The sequence below is a fragment of the Polypterus senegalus genome, chromosome 8 (genome assembly GCF_016835505.1).
Source record: "Polypterus senegalus isolate Bchr_013 chromosome 8, ASM1683550v1, whole genome shotgun sequence".
NCBI classification, from domain to species: Eukaryota; Metazoa; Chordata; class Cladistia; order Polypteriformes; family Polypteridae; genus Polypterus; species Polypterus senegalus.
Genome location: NC_053161.1, coordinates 173,212,491 through 173,233,523, shown reverse-complemented (window position 1 = coordinate 173,233,523; position 21,033 = coordinate 173,212,491). Strand labels below are relative to the sequence as shown.

The 21,033-nt window shown below is 39.8% G+C and overlaps 2 protein-coding genes across 5 annotated transcripts in view; one reads left to right on the top strand and one right to left on the bottom strand.

Moving 5' to 3' along the window:
• LOC120534707 (zinc finger protein 91-like) overlaps positions 1-21,033 on the bottom strand; it is a 143,839-nt gene that overhangs the window by 92,064 nt on the left and 30,742 nt on the right. The window lies entirely within an intron of this gene.
• Positions 773-20,102, top strand: LOC120533397 (gastrula zinc finger protein XlCGF57.1-like). Of its 4 annotated transcripts, none has more exons than XR_005634490.1 (4): positions 773-887; positions 8,765-9,141; positions 12,542-14,750; positions 19,691-20,102. XR_005634490.1 is itself a non-coding variant. In XM_039760258.1 (4 exons), exons 3-4 carry the CDS (start codon positions 8,766-8,768, stop codon positions 14,023-14,025), a joined length of 1,860 nt encoding a protein of 619 aa, XP_039616192.1. In that variant the 5' UTR covers positions 773-887; positions 6,805-6,884; position 8,765; the 3' UTR covers positions 14,026-14,950. The 4 variants fall into 4 exon arrangements, 3 of the variants coding, with proteins under 3 accessions (XP_039616192.1, XP_039616191.1, XP_039616193.1); XM_039760258.1 differs by lacking the exon at positions 19,691-20,102 and adding an exon at positions 6,805-6,884 and having other exon boundaries at positions 12,542-14,950; XM_039760257.1 differs by lacking the exon at positions 19,691-20,102 and having other exon boundaries at positions 12,542-14,950.

Sequence of the window (21,033 nt, the reverse complement as noted above, 5' to 3'; positions counted from 1 at the left end):
AGACCTCACTTGGTGGATCCAGATAAAGTGCCTCTATCCCTGCTTCATATGAAGCTTTGGTTTAATAAAACACTTTGCCAAAGTCCTATCAAAAGATGGAGCCTGTCTCATAGATTTCTGCCAAACATCTCCAGGCGTATCTGAGGCTACATTGAAAGAGGGACCTGACTTCTGATGCAGCATTTGATGGTGCGATGAGCGATTTGGAATGGGAAGCTTGGCTATCTTCCACAGAAGTCATTTCTAAGTTTTAACGTAGCGATACGCATCTAAATTCTAAAAAATGGAAATCTTCAAAACACTCGGTGAACGTATATATGTTTTTACATTTTAATCATAATTCCCAAACCTGGCTATGTAGCTTCTAGTCCTACATTGACCCCAAAACATACAACCTGGTGAATAACAACTTGATCAGGGAGGACGGAGTCCAATGAAAAAAACAAAAACCTGAAGGCACTTGGCGTCTGCAGCACTTGGTTTGAGAACCGCTGATCTAATATCAGCTAAAGCCGATCACCGCGCAGTTTCTGCTTACCGCGTGAGGCCCTGCGTGCCAACAAAGGGAGCGATCAAAAACATATTTCTACTTGCTGCAGAATAGCAGAGGGATACGAGACTTTGCAAATGCAAGAAAAGATGTGCCTGCTATTACCGACTTCAACAGGAAGACGTGGAGAAGGTGGCGACCTAGTGACTAGCGAACGCGCGTGTCCGCAAAGGGCGGGTCAACGGGACAGTGTGTGTGACGTCATCAACACGGGACAAAAAACTTAAGTCTGAGTGCGGCTGAAATGTTGTTGGGAGCAGTAAACCGGAGACAGCTGGGACTTTCGCGCTGTTGAATCAGACGACTTTTAAACGAATCACATCACCCAGAGACAGAAGTAAGCGGTTTGAGTTCGGGGTGGGCCGACACTTTATGGGTCTGGGATTTTTCATTCGCTTCTGTGACTACAGCAGGCGACTTGAATGATAAGTAAGCGAGAGTCTTCAGGACTCTTCTCAACTGAATTACATTATTTCCAGTCAGACTTAACTTCTGTCTGTGGCTCACTAGTTTGATTTTACGTTCTCCAGTTCCATGCTGCGGTTAGTCTTAAGTCCTGACCGTCTGTTCCTTCGGTCGTGTTGCCGGACTATTTGAATTAAGAGGAAGCGCCGATTTCATACAGAAGTAGCGCTTCGATCTCTGGATTTCTTTTCTTTCTTACTTTTTTTATTTAAGAGTAATACACAGTCTAGTCAATGAACACTCGCGAAGAGTCCTTGTGTTTTTAAAAAAAATCCATCAAATAAAAAGAAGAGCAGAGAGCAACGTGGTAAAGAAAGGGATCGTTGCGTTTACTTGTTTCATTTAAAACAGCGCAAGTCAAGCGAGCGTCCGGTAAGCTGTCTTACTATTATATTTATTTATTTTTGGCCCAGGTTTAAAAAATATAATTTTAACCAGTTCAACGGAAAGACAAGAAAACATTTTCAAATTTACGATGAGATGTCATTTTCTTATCGAGTTATGAGAGGTGAATTTAGATTTTTCCAGTTACTGTAATTGAGTACTGTACTTGTGTAGTGTAGGATACTTTATTATTACAGATGTAATAAGGTTTCTCTACTAAGATGAATGGAATCTTTTTCTGGAACGAAAAGAGCTGGACGGAGGCAGATTTCTGTTTCAAGAATCCCGCTGAATGTCTCTGCACCTGCTAGCACAGGTCCGGCCAAATCAAAACCCACCAGTCTTGCTTCCTCTCACATATCCTCCCAGATCTTGAATGCTTAACTTTATAAGCTCTACTTTCTAACACATTACACCTTAACAGCGCAATGAACGAACATCCATTATCCCACCCGCCACATCCCAACCACAGGGTCACGAGGGTCTGCCTTAGCCAATCCCAGCCAACACAGGGTGCAAGGCAGGAAACAAACCCTGGGCAGGGCGCCAGCCCACCGCAGACAATGAACATTGCAAGTCCAAATGTAGGTATATTTCTATACCCATTCTGATATAATGAACATTTACTTCTCTACTTTAATCCTTAAGTGACAACATAACTTTACTCAAATGCTTTGCACATTCCAAGAATTTATAACATATAACCAATATCAGGTCTATGGCCTTTTTTTGTACATCTGAGGGTGGAAGCATAAGCATATAACATTGAAAAGTTTAAGCTAATTTAAAATTAAAGTTGAAAAGCCGCGAGAAAGGAAAAGAGTTTTTTTTTTTCTTGTCTTGACGGGATTGCAAACCTTTTAGTTCAATATTTTATAAATCATTGCATGCAATCAATATAAATGGGAATATCCATCTGGACTGGCTCATCTTATGTCTATAAACGTTTTATTATAAATAATTTTATAGTTCTTATCTGAGCTGGCATTATAAAATTGTAACTGTATGTAGCAACTTTGGAGAGGGATCTCCCGACCAATTCCTTCCTCCAAGTTCAAAACGACATCTCTCTGAAAAGATTTATCCATTATCCACCCCGCTACATCCTAATTACAGGGTCACGGGGATTTGCTGGAGCCAATCCGAGCCAACACAGGGCACAAGGCAGGAAACAAACCCTGGGAGGGGCACCAGCCCACCACAGCTCTGAAAAGATTCGACACAAAATAACAAGTGGTCTGCAGATTCTGCAGCCCCTTTACAGAACACACCGGCATCATGGCAGTCTCCCGATGTCTAAATGACCAGGTAGTTTTCATGCAGCTTTTTAAATGGCAGTTCTCTCATTTTGTTTTTGATAAAGTCCACATTGAATTGACAGTTTTTTTTTGAGCTCAGTGTTGAAATGTCACTCGGGGATCAGCTTTATAAATTAATAAGCTCCATATAAAATGATAACTGCAACTCATGTCTAATATGTTAACTCTGCTTGTACAGTAGGCAATAAACAGTCTAGTCTAGAGAAAAGGTTTGATCAGTGATGCGATTGTCTTTATTTAAAGAGAAAAAGCATCTGGAATAGAATATATAATTGTATATTCTATGTGACACAATTACATTTTTTTTTTTTAGACAAACCTCAATCAAATCCACAAAACATCCAAGTATTTTCTTTGTTCTGAGGCTAAGGGTCTGTGCTGGTATCTGGAAGGCTGCCGGTTCAAATCCCGTTCCTGCCAGAAGGGACCCTACTCCATCGGGCCCAACAGATGCTCGCTCTACAATGGCCGACCCTGCGCATATATACTCCCCCTCCCGATCTCTACACCGCTCCATACGTATCTTCCATTGATTGAAAAAGAGCTGGAAGTCTTTGTGCTTGAGGCTCTTCAACAGGCTTGCCGTTTCTGTCTTCACTTCATCCACTGAAGAAAAATGTGTTCCCTTCAGGTCACTTTTGATTTTCGGGAACAAGTAAAAAAAAAATCACAGGGAGTTAAATCAGGCGAATAGGGAGGAAGATTATGGACAGGAATGTTTTTGTCACTCAAAAAACGCTTTATGGAAAAAGCATTGTGTGTTCGATTTTTTTTTTCTTTTCTTCACCTGACATTGTGAAAAAGAGAGTGCAGGCAGGATGGAATGGGTGGAGAAGAGTGATTAGTGACAGATGGGGATCAGCAAGAGTGAAAGGGAAGGTCTACAGGATGGTAGTGAGTCCAGTTATGTTATATGGGCTGGAGACGGTGGCACAGACCAGAAAGCAGGAGACAGAGCTGGAGGTGGCAGAGTTAAAGATCCTAAGATTTGCATTGGATGTGACGAGGATGGACAGGATTAGAAATGAGGACGTTAGAGGGTCAGCTCAAGTTGGGAGACAAAGTCAGAGAGGCGAGATTGTGTTGGTTTGGACATGTGCAGAGGAGAGATGCTGGGTATATTGGGAGAAGGATGCTAAGGATAGAGCTGCCGAAGAAGAGGAAAAGAGGAAGGCCTAAGAGAAGGTTTATGGATGTGGTGAGAGAGGACATGCAGGTGATGGGTGTAACAGAACAAGATGGAGAGGACAGAAAGATATGAAAGAAGTTGATCTGCTCTGGCAACCCCTAATGGGAGCAACCGAAAGAAGAAGAAGGAGAAGAAGAAGAAGGAGAAGATTGTTGCAGCAACTCGTGTAGCAATTGTTGTGCAAATACTGACTGGGCTCTACACAGGGTATACCGAGCCTGTCTGTGGTTTGAGAGGGCGCACATGTAGAAGGGGACAGAGTTCTATGATTCACGTCCAGCTGACCTCCAGATGGTTTTCTAGGAAAGCCCCAAGACCAGTCCGGTTATTTTTGTGCCTCACCTCGTATGTTTAAGGGCTGAAGCTGTTATTTTATTACTCATTATGATAAATACATTTTAGTTATTTTATAGCAAAAAAAATAAATCAAGCTTAAGAGAAAATATTAGATTTTAAGGCCTAGTCATTGTTCTGTTGTAATGCTTAGTGCTAAGTTTCCTGTTGATATACCCAGCTGGATTATCGAACCATGAGAACAAGAAAAAGGAGCGAAACCTCAGGGTCGTAACACATTTAAAAAGTCACACACTCCTAATCTGCCTAGCTGTCAGGTGAATTGTGGCTATTTAAGGTCTCAACGTTTGTCACGTCTCGTTAGCAACTGAGTGTAACCAATCATGTTAACCGTTTTCTGATCATGTGATGAATTACTTGGAGTTGTGATCTAATCAATGAATTGTAGAAATCTAGCACAGAGAACGCTCTTTTCTTTGCAACATTTGCTAATGAGATATGATTTAGATTTATCGAAATTAATTTTATTATCATTTTATATTATTATGTAATTAAATTAATCAAGATTTAGATAAACAATGATTGACGCTCTCTCCTGCCTGTGTTTAATTGCTTGTACAGGACACCCAGTTTTTTTGGGGGTTGCCCATTAAATTTCTTCCATAGTAATCATATGATGATTCTAATATCTATCTATCTATCTATCTATCTATCTATCTATCTATCTATCTATCTATCTATCTAATCAATTAAGTAGTACGCAAAAAAATGTTGATATTAAAATTTACCGAAGAACAAATTCTATCATCTTAAAGGGTAAATATGTGCATTGTCCGAAAGCGAGAGGAAAATCCGTGTAGAGAAAATTCATGTTTGTAAAGTAAAAGCCCAGTCATTAAAATGCGTTTACGGAAGACGTCTGATTTTAAAGGTCGCTTACTAATTTTGAAAGGCAAAATAGAAGAAACTTAGACCCGAAAAAATATTTACATTTATTTCAGTTTATAGAAGGATTTTTAACAAATCTTTTGATCCAACTAATTTCCCATTTGCCTCATTGGGTAGAAGTCAAGGCTATTAAGTGCTCCATATGATATTCTGTTTTTATTGCATCATTTTTAACTTTTTGGCAAGTCCTTCTGTAACCCACAAAAAAAAAAAAACATAACTGGGGGCTTCTAATGATAACAAGATGCTCTTTATAACCCCACTGCTTTACTGGTTGGGACTCTGCTTTGAAAAGACCAAATCTCTAGTCAAGCAAGCAATGCGTCTCTTCTATGTGGTGTTGATCATCAACATGCAGTTTAAAACAATCCTATTTTTAAAATGTTATTATTTCTTATAAATTTTAATGCCAAGAAAGAGGAAAAAAAAAATGAACAGGTACAGTACCCGTTGAACGAACATCAGTTTTTTCCCCAAGGTAAAGAGTTCACGTTTGTTTATGGTGAGATTTAGAAAAAATGGTTAATTAGATTTAGAAGCTTTCAACTTGTTGCCCAAAATAAAGTTTTATCATTAAGCCAGGTATGCAGTTTTGATTTGACTGTAATTCAAACTAATGCACTTGAAGAGTTCAGTTCAATCAAAATGTCAAGCATTTGATTAGGTGAGGGAAGAGTAAGGGAGCTGTTGGGTTTCCTTAATGGACGCCTCTTTCAACATTAAACGTGTTTGACATCTCGCTGGCAAAGTTACATGAACTATTGACACTTCTAGAGCAGGGATGTCAAACTCCAGGCCTGGAGGGCCGCAGTGGCTGCAGGTTTTCATTCTCACCCTTTTCCTAATTGGTGACCAGTTTTCACTGCTAATGAACGTCTTTTCCCTTCATTTTAATAGCCCTGTTTTTAAGGATTCAGTCCTCTGAATCGATTATTTTCATCGTTAAATGTTAGCCAAACAGAAATGAGACGTGAAACGAGCCGACAGATGACCAGCTAAACTGGAACGTCAAACTCCAGCCAGTTTCTTAGTGAGAAGCTGAGTCTTGCTGTTAATTAAACTCGTTATTTAATTCCACAGCAGACATTTCCAAAACTGTTGATTTTCCGTTCTTTCTAAGAATGTCGTCAAAGTGTTTTGGTGGCCTGAGAGATCAGCCTTACTGAGACCCTCACCTTTCTTTATTTTCAGATATTGTGTGAAATATTTCGTTTCTCATTTTTATTTGGTTACTAATTAAGGAAAAAGGGACAACTAAGGGGCCTGAGTCATGTTAATTAAAATTAAAGAAGTTAATTGGCAACAAAAACTGGTCACTAATGAAGAAGATGGTTAGAATGATAACCTGCAGCCAACTGCGGCCCCCCGGGATCAGAGTTCAACACCCGTGTTCTAGGGAAAGTGTTTGAATGTTTTTGAGAAAGAAATGACCTAAATATACATATAATGTAAGAATGAAAGTATGACTAATGTTTCACATGCTTTGTAAAATTCAACTGTTCATTTTAGTGGGTCAACATCTAACCATTCACAACAAAGGATTGTCCCATTAAGAAACTAATATGTTTTAATATGTGATACGCCTTCACAGAGCCACATTAAGGTTCACATATAATGTTGTCCAGGTCTGACTCTATCTCGCTTTTGTTTTTCAGCCTCCTAAAGCAGAGTCTGCTCCTTCCCCAGCCAGAGAATTTAACTTCCATGACCGAAGGAGTCTGTTTCTATTGCCAAGGTCTGATACGCCTGCTCCATCCCGTTCTTATCTTTCAGTCAACTGCCATTGCACTTAACCCTGACTGTCGCCTCCTGCTTTGTGACTCCTGAGCCTTAACTGAGTTATGCGGGTCACCTGCCCACCAGTACTTTCCAGTACACATCAATCCCAGGCCGGTCTCCTATAATAATAATAATAATAATAATACATTTTATTTATTTAGTGTCTTTCGCATGCTCAAGGCGCTACACAGAGTCTCATAAAGAAACGGCAGGCATATGTAACATTGGGTACAAATGTTTCCCGAGTAGAACACTTAAACTGATTGATATAGGATACACAAAGCATTAATAGAATAAAAGACAATAAACCAGAGTAAGATACTAGATTCAGTACTAAAAGAAACTAACATCATTTATGATATCACACACACACAAATGATCCTGAGCATCTGGACAGAGAGGTAAACTGACAGAAGGGGGCCAGGTGGCAGGTTCAGTTAGACGCCGTCCTGAATATGAGTTTGAAGTTGTTTTTTAAAAGAATGAATAGAGCCCGCTGATGTCATTAATTTTGAAAGGTCGTCCCAAAGTCTGGGTTTATACAGCTGATGGCCCTGCTGTCACCCATTGTGTGCAGGTTAGTGTGGGGCACAACAAGATTACCAGAATCAGAGGACCTTACTGAGCAAAACAGGAGCAGAGTGATGGAGAAGGTCACTGATGTAGTCTGCTGCGAGGACATTTAAAGCTTTGTAGGTTAATAATAGAATTTTATATTTGATCCCGTAAGACACAGGGAGCCAGTAATGGTGAAGGCTGTGATGTGCTCGCTGTTGCTGGTTTGTGTCATGATGCTCAAAGCAACTGGTGCTGTGATAGAAGATATGAAGGGGCAAATAATCAGTACAGGATGTGATAAAAGCATGGGCAAGTTTCTCAACATTAGTAAAGGGGAGGAATGAGTTGAACATGGGGTATGTGATGGAGGTGAAAGTAAGAAAGTTTCTTAATGTGGTTGGAAAAAGAAAGGGAGCAATCAAATACAACACCAAGATTCCTTGCATTAGAAGGAGGCCTCATGAGATCACCGTCCAGAGTGACTGAGAAGGAGCTCATTGACTTACGTTGTGCTTTTTGTGCCTATTTGCAGGAGTTCAGTTTTCTTGCAATTTAATTGTAAAGAGTTCGATTCCATCCAGGTTTTAATTTTACTGAGGCAAGTTGTTAGCGGAGAACGCTCTGATGAAGTTGCAGAGCTCTGAGGGACTCCTTGTGTGACTAGAGCTGAGCTGGATCTGCCGTGGCCAAGACTAACAAACTCCTGCCTGTCAGTCAGGTAGGGCAGAACCACTGGAGGGCAGTGCCACAGGTACACAGAGTGTTCTCCATTCTGGACAGTACAGGGTGGTCCAGATCTAATCATGCAGATCCAGATCGTCTGGATGACTTTGATTTATGTGGGGATGATTCCAGTTCGGCGCAAAGGCGATTCTTCATGTTGTCAGTTCGCACACTTCTCGATGGTCTGGGATTTTTCAGGTGATTTTCTATGTAATAAACTTAATAAGTTATGGCGTAACGAAAATTGCATAATTAGATCTGGACCACCCTATAGAATGTCATGTCCGACAGTGTGAAATGCTGCACTAACATCTATAGTATGTTCTGATATATCTTTTCTAAGTGACGTTCCCTTTTAATTAAAATATTCATGAGAGTGGTGATGTATTGTTCTTTGTTTGGCCACTCGCCGTAGACCCTATCAGGAGCTCATGTTTTCAGACAGCCAAGATCGAATAGTGAACCACAACTGAGTAGGTGGCATACAAAGAAACTGAAATATTTTTGAATTCTGAATGGTGCAGTTTCTGATGTCATTAAATTCTGTTCTTTCAGCATGAAGGAAGAAGCAGCTGCTATTTATTATATTGCCAAGATGGATGTCAAAGAGGAGACGTGTGAAGTTGACATAAATATCACAGGCCTAACGACTGTGAGTGTTAAGGAAGAGGACTGTGAAGGGGAGCCCGTCCACCCTAACAAGGAGAGTCTCTGCATTAAGGACGAGGATAGTGAACTGGGGTCAGTGGGCATTAAAGAAGAGGCAGAGGAGACGTCTGTCAGCTTTAAGGCGCACAAACATGAAAGCATGAAGCCTGTCGATGTCAAGTGGAAGTCTGAATCATTAGAGTCTGACACAAAGAGGGCTGAGGAAATTTCATCTTCTATGACTGAGGAAGACCAAGCATCACCCACACATCAGTCTGAAGAAAGTAAGTGGGAAATAAAAATGAATGCTGGTTTTAGGGTTAAGGGTATGGGCTTAAAATGGAGCTTTTGTGGTTTTAATATGACAATGTTGACTGGTTTAATGTTTTATTATTGAACATGTGTTTTTTTTTTTTTTTGCTTATTTAGCAAGCAACATAATGACTGTTTTGGAAAGTTTGTGTGGATTCTGGCCTAAATGATGGGGTGTGGGGTCTGTCTTTATGAGCTGTGCTCTGTTGTGTTCAAGAGCAGTGCTTCTGCATGCCGTGAGCATGGCAGTGCAAGAGTTGAGGGGTCAAGGCTGAACCCTGCCATTTTGAAAAAGCTTTGTTTCTTTCATAAAGGCCTCATCCACCCCCTTCCATCATAAGTCGAATACACCTGTCACTCCCAAAGCCAAGAAAGGAGCGTAAGTTTTCTTTCAGGAGAAAAAAGCTGTAAAGAAGGCAAGAAGTTACTTGTGTCAAGGGAACGCTGCCGAGTAGTTCGCCCAATCTCCAGCACTTGGACTGTTCAGACTGAACGCAGAGCACCCACCCGTTAAATTTGTCATTTCCCACCCCACCAATAGTAATACCAATCTGAGATAATGCAATTTTCCTCTTAAAGTCCCAATTTTTATATAAGAATCCAACTTCAGACAGGGAGAATCAAGCTGCCCCCTTTACTGTTTTAGATTCTCAGATGAAAGTGGATGTGCATGTCCATGCAGTGACATTTTAAACAGAGCAGCTTAATTAAAAAAAAAGCAAGTAGGCGGTCATTTTGGCATTCTGCTTTCTAACTGATTTAATGAAGCAGGCTTTTCCAGTCCGTCCAAGACAGTTACCAACTAACTTATAAAAGGTGGGTTAGGATTCTTCCAGTTGAGCAACTTAACTCTACATGCTAGTAGTGTGGTGTTGGCGATTACAGTCAATTTGCTCTTCTCCACCTGAAGCCCATCTAGGAGTACACCAGACTCGGCTGTTAATGGGTTACGAGGGATTGTGATACCAAAGCTGTCTTGTAAGCGCATTTGTGTTCAGAATGATGTTAATTTGGTGCACACCCAAAACGTGGCCCAGTGAGGCTGGAGCTCGATTGCAATGTTAGCAGATTGGATTTTGGCCTGAATACATTTTGGACAGTGTTAAACATGATAAATACAATCGATGAAAGATCAAGCACATTATCTGTATACAATTCTCTAAGTGTTTTAATCCTGGATGTTTTCCAAATACTGTATAGGCTTGAGATGGTCGAAAAAGTTGATTATCATGTAGAGGAACAACAGATAAAAGCTTCCCTGCCTTGAACAGCATCCCATGTTGCTTTCATATTATGAGTGATTGATGGACAATTGAATTATTGGTATATTGATGGTTATTTGTATTTCCCAGGCCACTAACAGGACATATAAGGAAGTACAGCAAGATTTTATTTCTATTGAAGACCAGGCTTGTGTATATTCATCACTTTCTCTCAATTTCCAGGTTTTATAGCTTGTAATTTTGCTGCCCTGTAATAAAACTGAAAGTTGGGTAGTGCCTGCCACCTTTTGCTTTAGGTTTTTGTAGAGTCACTTTTTGAATGTGTGGATCTCTTGAATTCCAGATAAATGAGGTTATCATTGAGTCTAATTTCTTAAAGAACAATGTGTTAATGCATTTAGGGATGCTCCAAAAGAGAAAAAGAAGCTTGGGAGGGATGTTCATCTTGAAAGTCCATATGTTCACATCTTGTTTGATTTGTTTTTTTCCCCATGCTGATAACTAACTTGTATTGAAAAAGATCTTTATATTTACTTGTGATGTTTATCCATAGATATTGAAACTGTTCTGATATAATACATAGATGACCAGTCTAATAATGTGTGCTAGAGAGTTCACTGGAAAAAGCACACTTTTAATTAAACTGATTTTTGAGTCCAGATATTTTTTGAAAGTCTACTAGTGTGTTAAGGACTACTGGTAAGGATGTTTTCCTGTTCAGATAATCCCTTTTGTTTCTATTGTATTTAAGTGAATGGCCAATGGCTCAAAGGCAAGTTCAAAAAGCAATGGTGATAGAGGGCACCCTTGTTGAGTACCATGTTCTAGTTTGAAGTATTTTGAGATCATGTTGTTAATGCAAACAGAGGCTTCCAGACTGGTATAGAGTAGTTTGACCCATGTACGTATATTTGCACACATTTGGGTTTGGCCCATTCAACTCTGTCAAACTCCTTTTCTGCATCCAAAGATAGTAAGATCCCCAGTTTGTTCGATTTTATGGGTGAGTATATTACATTAAACAGATGTCGAAGATTTGAAGCTATGTGTCTGCCTTTAATAAATCCAGTTTGGTCTTGTTATATTGCAGAATGAAGCACATTCTCAGTCTTTATAGTTGGGGCTTTAGAGAGTATCTTAACATCATTAATCAGAAGTGAGTTTGGTCTGTATGATACATATTGTAATTATTCCTATTTTCTTTTTTGTAAAGACAGTAGTTAATGCTTGTTGAAAAATCTGAGGTAGAATTATTTTGTTACTATGAACACAGAGAGAAGCTGAATAAGATCTTGGCTGAACAAATCTACAAGCAGGAAGTTTGTAACACAGTAACAGAAATTACCAACCCAGATAGAGATTAAATCATTGACTATAAAAATATAATGCTCATTTAGGGAGTACTATAAGTTCTTATATTCTACTCTGTTTAAAGAAGACAAGATACAACCTAATGAGTTTTTTGAACCAGCTAGCTACTCTTAGTGCAGAGGAACTGGACAAACCTCTGACACTCTCAGAACTACTAGATACCATAAATTCAAGTGGGAAAGCAGCAGGTCCTGATGGCTAACCAGTGGAATTTTATATAAAATAAATCAACTAAATTAGCTCCACTATTATTAGCAATATTTATAGAAGGTAGAGACAATCAGGTTCTACCTACATGATTATTTAGCTGGGAGTTTGAAATCATCACTTCAGTTCATAAGAACACCTTTAGTTTGCTCTTCTTTCAGTATATATACTGTCATGCTAGCTGTGTTGACCGTTGTATGAGAAAATGCAATGGTTTGTAGAATACTTGCCTGCATTATTACCAGTATACTGTATATATAATATTGTGTTTACTATACCTATTGTTTCAACAATTATATTTTGTGTTTTTATGGCATGCATTTTTCTATGCTTTATTTGATGCTAGAGTAGAGTGCATTGAGTATTTAAGGGGATGTGAAGTTAGTTTAGTTCTTAGGTGGTGACCATTTCTAATATAAAACTCAAAATGAAAGTATCGATGGTGGCTTGTTATTGTGAGTTCAGCTTTTACGAACAGAAAAAAGCTATCCTATGCTAAATGATGTCTCCACTTGTCAAATCTTGAAACATTTTGGTTTACATAATATTACGCATTTGTATGTTTCTGCAGATTTACAAGATATTGACAGCGTCTCCTCCTCTTCATTTTCTTGGACATCTCTGCAGTGTAAAACAGAAGAAACACAGCACAATGAAAGCGTGAAGAAAATTATCTCCAAATCAAAGATTTTGACCCCGTCCACTCTCCAGTGCAGTTCTCTACCTGTTTTGAAACTAATACGGACAGATAAAGCAAGCACTCAACAACAGAAACACAATTCAAACTCTTCTACTTTGTCAGCTTTTCAAAAGCAGAAATGCAAACAGAGATGTAAAAACAATGATAAGCAGGACAGTCATGTAAGAAAGAAGACATATTGCTGTTCTGTGTGTGGCAAAGAATTCTTGTATAGTAGCCAGCTTAAGACGCACACAAGATTTCACACTGGAGAGAAGCCATATTGCTGTTCTGAATGCGGAAAGAAATTTGCCACTAGAGAAACTCTTATGTACCACACAAGAATTCACACTGGAGAGAAGCCATATTGTTGTTCTGAATGTGGGAAAGAATTCTTACAAATTAGCCACCTCCACACACACACACGGATTCACACTGGAGAGAAGCCATATTCCTGTTCTGAATGTGGAAAGAAATTTAGCACTAATGATTCGCTTAAGTACCACAAAAGAATTCACACTGGAGAGAAACCATATCGCTGTTTAGAATGTGGAAAAGAATTCACCGCCAGTGGTTCCCTTAAGAAACATACAAGACTTCACACTGGAGAAAAACCATTCTGCTGTTCTGAATGTGGTAAACAATTTGTTAACCGAAGTAATTTTCAGCTACATAAAAGAATTCACACTGGTCAGAAAGCATATCGCTGTTCAGAATGTGGAAAAGAGTTTGCCACCAGTGCTGCTCTTAAGTACCACACCAGTATTCACACTGGAGAGAAGCCATATTGCTGTTCTGAATGTGGAAAAGAGTTCACCGCCAGTGGTTCTCTTAAGCAGCATATAAGAATTCACACTGGAGAAAAACCATTCTGCTGTTCTGAATGTGGTAAACACTTTGTTAGCCGTAGCAATTTTCAGTTACACAAAAGAATTCACACTGGAGAGAAGCCATATTGCTGTTCCAAATGTGGAAAAGAATTTGCCACCAGTGGTTCTCTTAAGTACCACACACGAATTCACACTGGGGAGAAGCCGTATTGCTGTTCTGAATGTGGAAAACAATTCACCAGCAGTGGTACTCTTAAGCGGCACACAAGAACTCACACTGGAGAGAAGCCGTATTGCTGTCCTGAATGTGGCAAACAGTTTGCTGCCAGTGGCACTCTTAAGCGGCATACAAGAATTCACACTGGACACAAGCCATATTGCTGTTCAGAATGTGGAAAACAATTTTTACAAATTTCCCACCTTCAGACACACTCAAAAATACACACTGGAGAGAAGCCGTATTCCTGTTCTGAATGCGGAAAAGAATTCTCACGAATTGACCATCTTCGTAAACACACACAAATACACACTGGAGAGAAGTCCTGATCCATGATTAAAGTCCTGATTAAAAGAAACTTTCAGGCCCATGCTGACAGCCTACAAATTACAAATTACGGTTGAGTATATGTATACCAAAATGAATACCGTCAAGCAACTGGCAATCCTCGTCTGATCCAACTGCTTGAGAATAATCAATTAGTTCAATTACTTTCATAGACAGTGTGTGTGTGAATTAGCGTACAAAGCTGTTGAGCCTTGAATGCACATCTGACTCCAAAGGTGGCACGGGTTTGATTGAAACTGGTCCTGATCAACAATCGTTGAATTGCAGACTATCCTCCTAAATTCACATGAGTACTCCAGTGTTTCTAATCACTACTCCCTGCTAAAGTTTGGACAAATTTCACATGAATAGTAAAACATTTTATTCTTATAGTATTTTTAGTTTAATAAATAGACAACAACATTTTTAAAAACAATTGACTGATTTTGTCCTTCAGCTTCATGTAGACAATTTGCTTTCATATTGATAGATGAGAAGAGGTGTATTGGAAATAATGGGTGAACTTATGATCAGTGGGCTGCAGACAAATGGTTAAACAATCATGTGCAGAATCTACGAACCACTCATGCATCAGGGTACAAGATATCTGAGGGTTTATGCACTGAAAGGCACTACAAAGTCTCCAAACTCCTTTGGAAACCTTCCAGAGATTACAACCTACTTGCCGCTAGAGAGACATTAGAACCACCTGTCATAAGGAGTAATGGTGAGTGAAGAGGCCCTGATCATTTGAATGGAACGCTTCATATGAGGTATAATGTCTAAAATACGGATTTGTATTGCAAACATTTTGCTGGGATTCGGTACGGGTAAAATGAAGTACAGTCTGTTGATCAGAATTGAATCAAGGGTTAATAAATGAAAGTCGCAAAATTACAGATTCAATTTCTGATTGGTGTCCAGCAGGGGCTGCTGCTTCCCTAGGAATGCATCCTTTTTTATATATATATTTTATCCTTTTATATATATATATATATATATATAATAGTGTGTATATGTATTGTGACAAGACAGCCCCCCAGTACACAGACAGATGGACCCCAAATGTCCGAAACACACACTTCATTTTCTTTTGTTTCTTACAGCAACTCACAATGTCCTTCCATCCAAACTCAGTCCCTTCTTTCCTTCACTGTCCCAGTACTTCTGCCGCCTCTACTCCTTTCCTCCCAAGCTTTGCCTTCTTCCTCCCGACTCCGTCTTTTCCAATGGAGTGAGGCAGCCCCTTTTATAATGCCCCAGATGTACTCCAGATGCTCTGTGACAATCTTCCAGCTGCATTTCCTGGTGTGGTGGAAGTGCCGCATGAGCACCCGGAAGCACTCCGTGTATATCTGGAACGTTCTCTGGCAGTACTTCTGGTTGTGGCAGAAATGTTGCAATCCTAGGCTCTCTGATCCTCCAGGTGCCACCTGGTGGAGGCCACAGACCTCAACAGGGTTGAGCTTCTATTCTGTGGTACCGTGACCCCCACACAGGCCAGGGTGGTGCCCTATCATGGCTCATGGGAGGTATGGTCCTTCTCCCGGTCCTTCCAGGCATCCTGGTTGGGGATCCCCAGTCGTCCACCACAGCATATCTATGTATGTATGTAACGGATATCTATATCTATATCTATATATATATATATATATATATATATATATATATATATATATATATATATATATCTATATATATATATATATCCCTTTTAGTAGCCATAGCGGAAATAAAGAGACGAGAGAAATGTGGTACAAAAGAAGACCTATGTATTTAACTCTTGGCTTAAAAAACACAACTTTCACTCCTAATATCCATCATAGTATAATCATTTATTCATACAGTTCAAGGCTGAGGAGAAGCCATTGGAACAGTATAGTCCTCATCCAGCCCTTATTGTTGAATGATTCCATAATTTTTTCCTCTACTTGGTCTGAACAAAAAATAATTTCACGTCATTTTTTGGGGTATGTTTTACAATGCCAGAATGTTCAGCTGTTACATAAAATAGTATCTGTGATTTGTTTTTTTGCCACAAAGTTAAACAGCTGAATGAACCTCCTCCAAGAGTAGGGATTCCATCATTTTTACCAGAGGTTTGCACTGAAGTCACCATCTTGGTGTGTTGTAGTCAAACTATGGCAAAGTGAGGGCATTTCTGTTCAAAGAACTTCACATTTTCAACTGCCAACACAGCACAATCCGGTACTGCAGGAACTTCAATATATTTAAATACACTGCGTGCACAATTATTAGGCAAGTTGTATTTTTGAGGATTAATTTTAATATGGAACAAACACAGTGCTTTCAGTCAATCCAAAATGTTAATAAACCTGAAACCTGAATGTTTCACAACGGAAATGTGAGTGTGAACATCATCAGGGGAATACATATGTGCGCACAATTATTAGGCAACTATTAGTGTGCAGATTTATTATGCAACTAAAGGAAAAATGAAAATGTTCCCATCTCACTTGTTTATTTTCATCTGTTATAGTGAGAATAATAAACAAACACCTCAAAATTTACAAATATACATCTCTGACATTTCAAAAAAAATCAATCAATCAATCAATGACCAATATAGCCACCCTTCTTTCCAATAACAGTCATAAGCCTTTCCATTCATGGAGTCTGTCAGTTTCTTGATCTGTTGACGATCAGCTTTTGTGGAGCAGTGACTACAGCCTCCCAGACACTCTTCAGAGAGGTGGATTGTTTTTCTCCCCCGTAAATCTAGCATTTAAGAAGTGCCCACAAGTTCTCGATAGGGTTTAGGTCAGATGAGGAAGGGGGCCATGTCATTATTCCTTCATCTTTAAGGCCTTTACTGGCTGGCCACGCGGTGTAGAACTTTGATGCAAGTGATGGAGCATTGGCCTGCATACAAATCATGGTCTTTTTCCTGTATCACTGTTTGAAGAAAGTGTCTTCGAAAAACTGGCAGTAGGTTTGGGAGTTGATTTTGAGTTCATCTTCAATGCAAAAAGGTCCAACTAGCTCATCTTTAAAAATACCAGCTCATACCAGTACCCCACCTCCATGTTGGAGTGGAGCTCTGTGCCCATTACTGATCCACAGGTCCATCCATCTGGTCCATCAAGAGTCACTCTCATCTCATCGGTCCATAAAACCTTTGAAAAAATCTGTCTTCAGATATTTCTTGGCCCAGTTTTGACGTTTCAACTTATGTTTCTTGTTCAGTGGTGGTTGGGTTTCAGCCCGCCTTACCTTGGCCATGTCTTTGAGCACTGAACACCTTGTACTTCTGGGCACTCCAGGTAGGTTGCAGCTCTGGAATATGAAAGTACTGGAGGATAATGGGTTCCTGGTAGCTTCACGTTTGATTCTTCTCAAATCTTTGGCAGCTAATTTGTCTTTTGTTCTCAACACGTTTCTTGCGACCCTGTTGACTATTTGCAACAAAATGTTTGATGGTTCTGTGATCACACACCAATATCTTAGCAATTCCAAAAGTGCTGCATCCCTCTGAAAGACTTTTTACAATTTTTGACTTTTCAGAGTCAGTTAAATCTCTTTTTTGGCCCATTTTGCCCGAGGAAAACTAGCTGCCTAATAATTCTGCACACCTTGATATAGGGTGTTGATCTCCTTAGGCCACACCCTCCCTCATTACACAAATACACATCACCTGACGTGCTTAAATCCAATAAGCATTCAAGTTAATACAGCTTGGAGTTGGAATATACGCATTAAAAATGATGATATGGTCAAAATACTCACTTACCTAATAATTGTGCACACAGTGTATATATATAGATAGATAGATATATATATATATATATATATATATATATATACTGTATATATACAGTGGTGTGAAAAACTATCTGCCCCCTTCCTGATTTCTTATTCTTTTGCATGTTTGTCACACAAAATGTTTCTGATCATCAAACACATTTAACCATTAGTCAAATATAACACAAGTAAACACAAAATGCAGTTTTTAAATGATGGTTTTATTATTTAGGGAGGAAAAAAATCCAAACCTACATGGCCCTGTGTGAAAAAGTAATTGCCCCTTGTTAAAAAATCACCTAACTGTGGTGTATCACACCTGAGTTCAATTTCCGTAGCCACCCCAGGCCTGATTACTGCCACACCTGTTTCAATCAAGAAATCACTTCAATAGGAGCTGCCTGACACAGAGAAGTAGACCAAAAGCACCTCAAAAGCTAGACATCATGCCAAGATCCAAAGAAATTCAGGAATAAATGAGAACAGAAGTAATTGAGATCTGTCAGTCTGGTAAAGGTTATAAAGCCATTTCTAAAGCTTTGGGACTCCAGCGAACCACAGTGAGAGCCATTATCCACAAATAGCAAAAACATGGAACAGTAGTGAACCTTCCCAGGAGTGGTCGGCCAACCAAAATTACCCCAAGAGCGCAGAGACGACTCATCTGAGAGGTCACAAAGACCACAGGACAACGTCTAAAGAACTGCAGGCCTCACTTGCCTCAATTAAGGTCAGTGTTCACGACTCCACCATAAGAAAGAGACTGGGCAAAACGGCCTGCATGGCTTATTTCCAAGACGCAAACCACTGTTAAGCAAAAGAACATTAGGGCTCGTCTCAATTTTGCTAAGAAACATCTCAATGATTGCCAAGACTTTTGGGAAAATACCTTGTGGACTGATGAGACAAAAGTTGAACTTTTTGGAAGGCAAATGTCCCGTTACATCTGGCGTAAAAGGAACACAGCATTTCAGAAAAAGATCATCATACCAACAGTAAAATATGGTGGTGGTAGTGTGATGGTCTGGGGTTGTTTTACTGCTTCAGGACCTGGAAGGCTTGCTGTGATAGATGGAACCATGAATTCTACTGTCTACCAAAAAATCCTGAAGGAGAATGTCCGGCCATTGTTCGTCAACTCAAGCTGAAGCGATCTTGGGTGCTGCAACAGGACAATGACCCAAAACACACCAGCAAATCCACCTCTGAATGGCTGAAGAAAAACAAAATGAAGACTTTGGAGTGGCCTAGTCAAAGTCCTGACCTGAATCCAATTGAGATGCTATGGCATGACCTTAAAAAGGCGGTTCATGCTAGAAAACCCTCAAATAAAGCTGAATTACAACAATTCTGCAAAGATGAGTGGGCCAAAATTCCTCCAGAGCGCTGTAAAAGACTCATTGCAAGTTATCGCAAACGCTTTATTGCAGTTATTGCTGCTAAGGGTGGCCCAACCAGTTATTAGGTTCAGGGGGCAATTACTTTTTCACACAGGGCCATGTAGGTTTGGATTTTTTTTCTCACTAAATAATATACGTAGTAGTGAAACAGGATAGTAAGGAGTGCCCTGCCCAACTCCCTACTCCTGATGCCACGCTTCACCCTCCCCTCGGCACACAGCCTCTGTCTCAAATTACCGTGGATATAGCGCTCCTGTAAGTGAACTATGATACTTGGCACAATGATATATATATATATATATATATAAATAAATCCAATCTCTGTCTGTCATTTAAAAGATGTTTTGATAGATAGGTACTGTATGTACGGTATAACCGTGAAGGCTCATTTATTATTATTATTAAACATATTTTGCCTGAATTTTGAAAAATGACAAGCATCGTAAAATGTTTACACATTTCACTCACAATTACTTTCTGTTCATCCTAATTTTTCATTTTTCAGACACAAAGTTAAAATGAGCTGGATGAGGCAGTCGATGACCTCATCATTTAGAACTCGCCACCATTTTCCATTGTGGACGATGAGGGTTCCAAATATTTTCTTTCAGAGACTTGAAATCAATTACAATGTACAGTCCATCCAGATGTGCCATAAGAAGACCGCAAGTTCCAAATATGAGGAAAGGAAGTAGAAGGCAAACACAGAAGTGATGAAAGCAACAGCCATTAGTGTGACATCAGCTCTGAGGACCTCAGGCGACATGAAGGCCAACCTAGCAGTGACGTGTCGTTTAACCGATGACCAGAAGCAGCTCTCTGCTGGGGTATCAAATTCCCCGAGTCACACACAGCTGGCCATGTTAAGGAGGTGAAGAATAATCTTCTAGCCACACAGGGAGTAAGTGACAAGGTAACACAGGAAAACCTTCTCTGTGACGTTGTGAGTGTTTACGAGTTTGCCTTTTCTGTGGTTTCTGTACCATTTGTTTCCAGCACATTCAAAATGGAGGTGACGAGATCACGTGTGATTTTAACTTTTTAATTGTAGTATTAGATATAAGAAGTTCCTATGTAATGATTAGATGTTTTTGTCTAACTATTTTGGGACTTTGAGTTAATACAAAGATATGGGGTATCTTATGGATCATACTATTTAGCTGTATGCTTATTGGTGCAAACTAATGTATTTCTTAACGGAGTTCTGCAAATTGACCTGACTTTATAAACCAAGCGTTCCCCTGTTTTTGTCACTCAACGTAATGTGCAGGCTCCATTCAGACTAATGTTAAGTAAAAGATGTCTGATTGCTGACTCTTGTGTGACCCTGGCTGTCATTATTTAAGAGAATTTTTGCAATGAATACTGACCGTGTCACCAAAAAGGGCTGCTTGGGTGCAAATTTTACAAGTGTGCCATGTGCCTTGTGTCACTCACACAGTGAATCTGGCAATACAAAAGGTCACATGACAAACCTCTGGTCGGCATGAGACACACACACAGTTGTAGCGGTGCTACTGGCTAAAGAAACTTCAACTCCCAGCAGTCCTTGCAGTGGCTCTGATTGGTCGTCGTCTGAGGGTGCAGGGGCTGCTGGGGACAAGGAGGCAGGCACAACATTAAAAGGAGGCCAGTTCAACCGAGGACAAAAAGTCGTTTGTGTTTGGTGTCTGGAGTTGCCTGTCTGTTTACCTCCCCATTTTGCTACTTGTGTCTCCTGTTTTGGGTGTATGGACTGTCTGGTGTCTTCCTGCTGCATGAGGACTGTCTGAGGATTTATTGTCATCCTGCAAAGAAAGGAGCGCTCCTGATCCCATTGACGTCCATCAGGAAATACCCGTAGGACTG